Genomic DNA, 1,904 nt, shown 5'->3' with positions numbered 1-1,904 from the left:
ACTGGATCAATCTCCTACATGTTTGGGTAATAGCCATGTAAGTGTTTAATCATAACAGGATCAATCTCCTACATGTTTGGGTAATAGCCATGTAAGTGTTTAATCATAACAGGATCAATCTCCTACATGTTTGGGTAATAGCCATGTAAGTGTTTAATCATAACAGGATCAATCTCCTACATGTTTGAGTATAATCTACCCAAGTGTTTAACTTCTACTGGATAAATCTCCCACCAGTTTAAGTGATAGTAATCAGTGTTTAACTATTACTAGATCAACTTACTACAAGTTTCAGTAATACTTATATGACTTCTTAGATAATCTTTTTTTTACCATCTTTAGGATATATATATATATCCTGTGAAAATAACATATTTTATAATTAATTTGACTGGATCATTAAACTTTTGTTTGTATGTGAATTTCTGCTTTTATGGCTTGATGGTAATAATGTATCTAAGCAACCACATTTTTGGATGGCTGTTGGAAATGTGTGGAAAAAAAATCAAAGTAGGAAAACTAGAAAAGAAAGCAATTAACACATCACTAAAGGGATTAAATTGTTGTAACATTAAGTTTTTAATTTACGTTTACACCATAATACACTCAAGCTGTATATTACACTTTGTCAGCTTTTGTACATAAAGCAAATCTGTATCTAGTTTATTCTTTTAAAAACTTTCAAAAAATTTAAAATTTCTTTACGGGTAACAACAGCTTGTGGTAAAAACAGCTGATTCTCCTTGATGTTTCAGGTAACTCCAGTTTCCTGTCTCTGGGAAACAGAAGTTACCAAAAACTGTCACTACCACAGGCTGATGCCATTCATAAAGAAAGTTTGTCAGACAGCATACATACACAGTATAAATCTTCAACGAAGTATTACTAGTCAGTTGTAAAAAGAATACTTTGGTATTAACATAATATTTTCTTTCCAAAATTCTGCTCTTGAAACAAAAAAAACTGTCTGGTAATTAGGAAATTACAACCATTAGATATCCAGGTGTTTCTAGAAGACCTCTAGTTTTTATTTTTATTTAATTGTATAAAGGTACAATTTAGTTAGCCCCCAGTGGCACAGTGGTATGTCTGTAGACTTACAGTGCTAAAAACCAGGTTTCAATACACGTGGTGAGCAGAGCACAGATAGCCCATTGGGTAGCTTTGTGCTTAAACTACAAACAAAACAATTTAGTTAAACTTTTCTAAAGATAATTTTCATTGTGTCTTTGTAAGCATTTCCAAATCATTTCAGGTCATGTGATATTTAAGACTAAATTCAATATGAATAGAATTATTTCTTTTTTAAGTAGATTCACTTAGCCTGAATGACCAAATACCTATTAAATAGAAATTTCAATGCAAGTTTATTGATACTTACTTCATATGCTAAGGAAAGAGAAGATTTTTCATGTTTCAACTGGTCTATACGAGACTTGAACTGTAGTATATCTTTAACCATTTCTTCCATTCTGGAAGAAGAACAAACTTTCAATATACCTACACATAAATTCCAAATGTAATACACTCTGCTTATCAAGTAAACATTATGGGAGAGTTACAGTCCATAAATTCTAAATTTGTATTTGCCAGATAATTCTAAGTGAAATACTGTTTTTTTAATTGTTTTCAATTATTCTAGTTATAACCAAGTATGAATTTTTAGCATTGATTACACAGGCCTGAGATGGTTTTATTGTCGTTAAATTTTTACATGCTCTACAGTAATTCCTGTACACTGAATCCAAAAATTATATCCATTTTTCTCCATCACGTACAGATTTCTCACAAAACATCATAATGCAACATATAAAAGAAAGGCCACAACACGTAGTTTTGAGACTAAGAGTTGTAGATTTCACACAAAAAAAAATCAAGATGAATGAGTATGTATAATCATTTGA

General features: G+C 30.7%; 1 protein-coding gene across 3 annotated transcripts in view; it reads right to left on the bottom strand.

Annotated features, from left to right (window-relative positions):
- Positions 1-1,904, bottom strand: part of LOC106459576 — a 48,246-nt gene that overhangs the window by 26,004 nt on the left and 20,338 nt on the right. For all 3 annotated transcript variants that reach the window (XM_022386085.1, XM_022386087.1, XM_022386086.1), the window contains exon 3: positions 1,382-1,472. In XM_022386085.1, the coding sequence (XP_022241793.1) occupies positions 1,382-1,472 (91 nt within the window). The remainder of the gene's footprint in view (positions 1-1,381; positions 1,473-1,904) is intronic.

Source organism: Limulus polyphemus, unplaced genomic scaffold, assembly GCF_000517525.1.
Source record: "Limulus polyphemus unplaced genomic scaffold, Limulus_polyphemus-2.1.2 Scaffold631, whole genome shotgun sequence".
Taxonomy (NCBI): Eukaryota; Metazoa; Arthropoda; class Merostomata; order Xiphosura; family Limulidae; genus Limulus; species Limulus polyphemus.
Note: the sequence above shows the minus strand (reverse complement) of the source record. Positions and strands in the feature narration are given on the sequence as shown.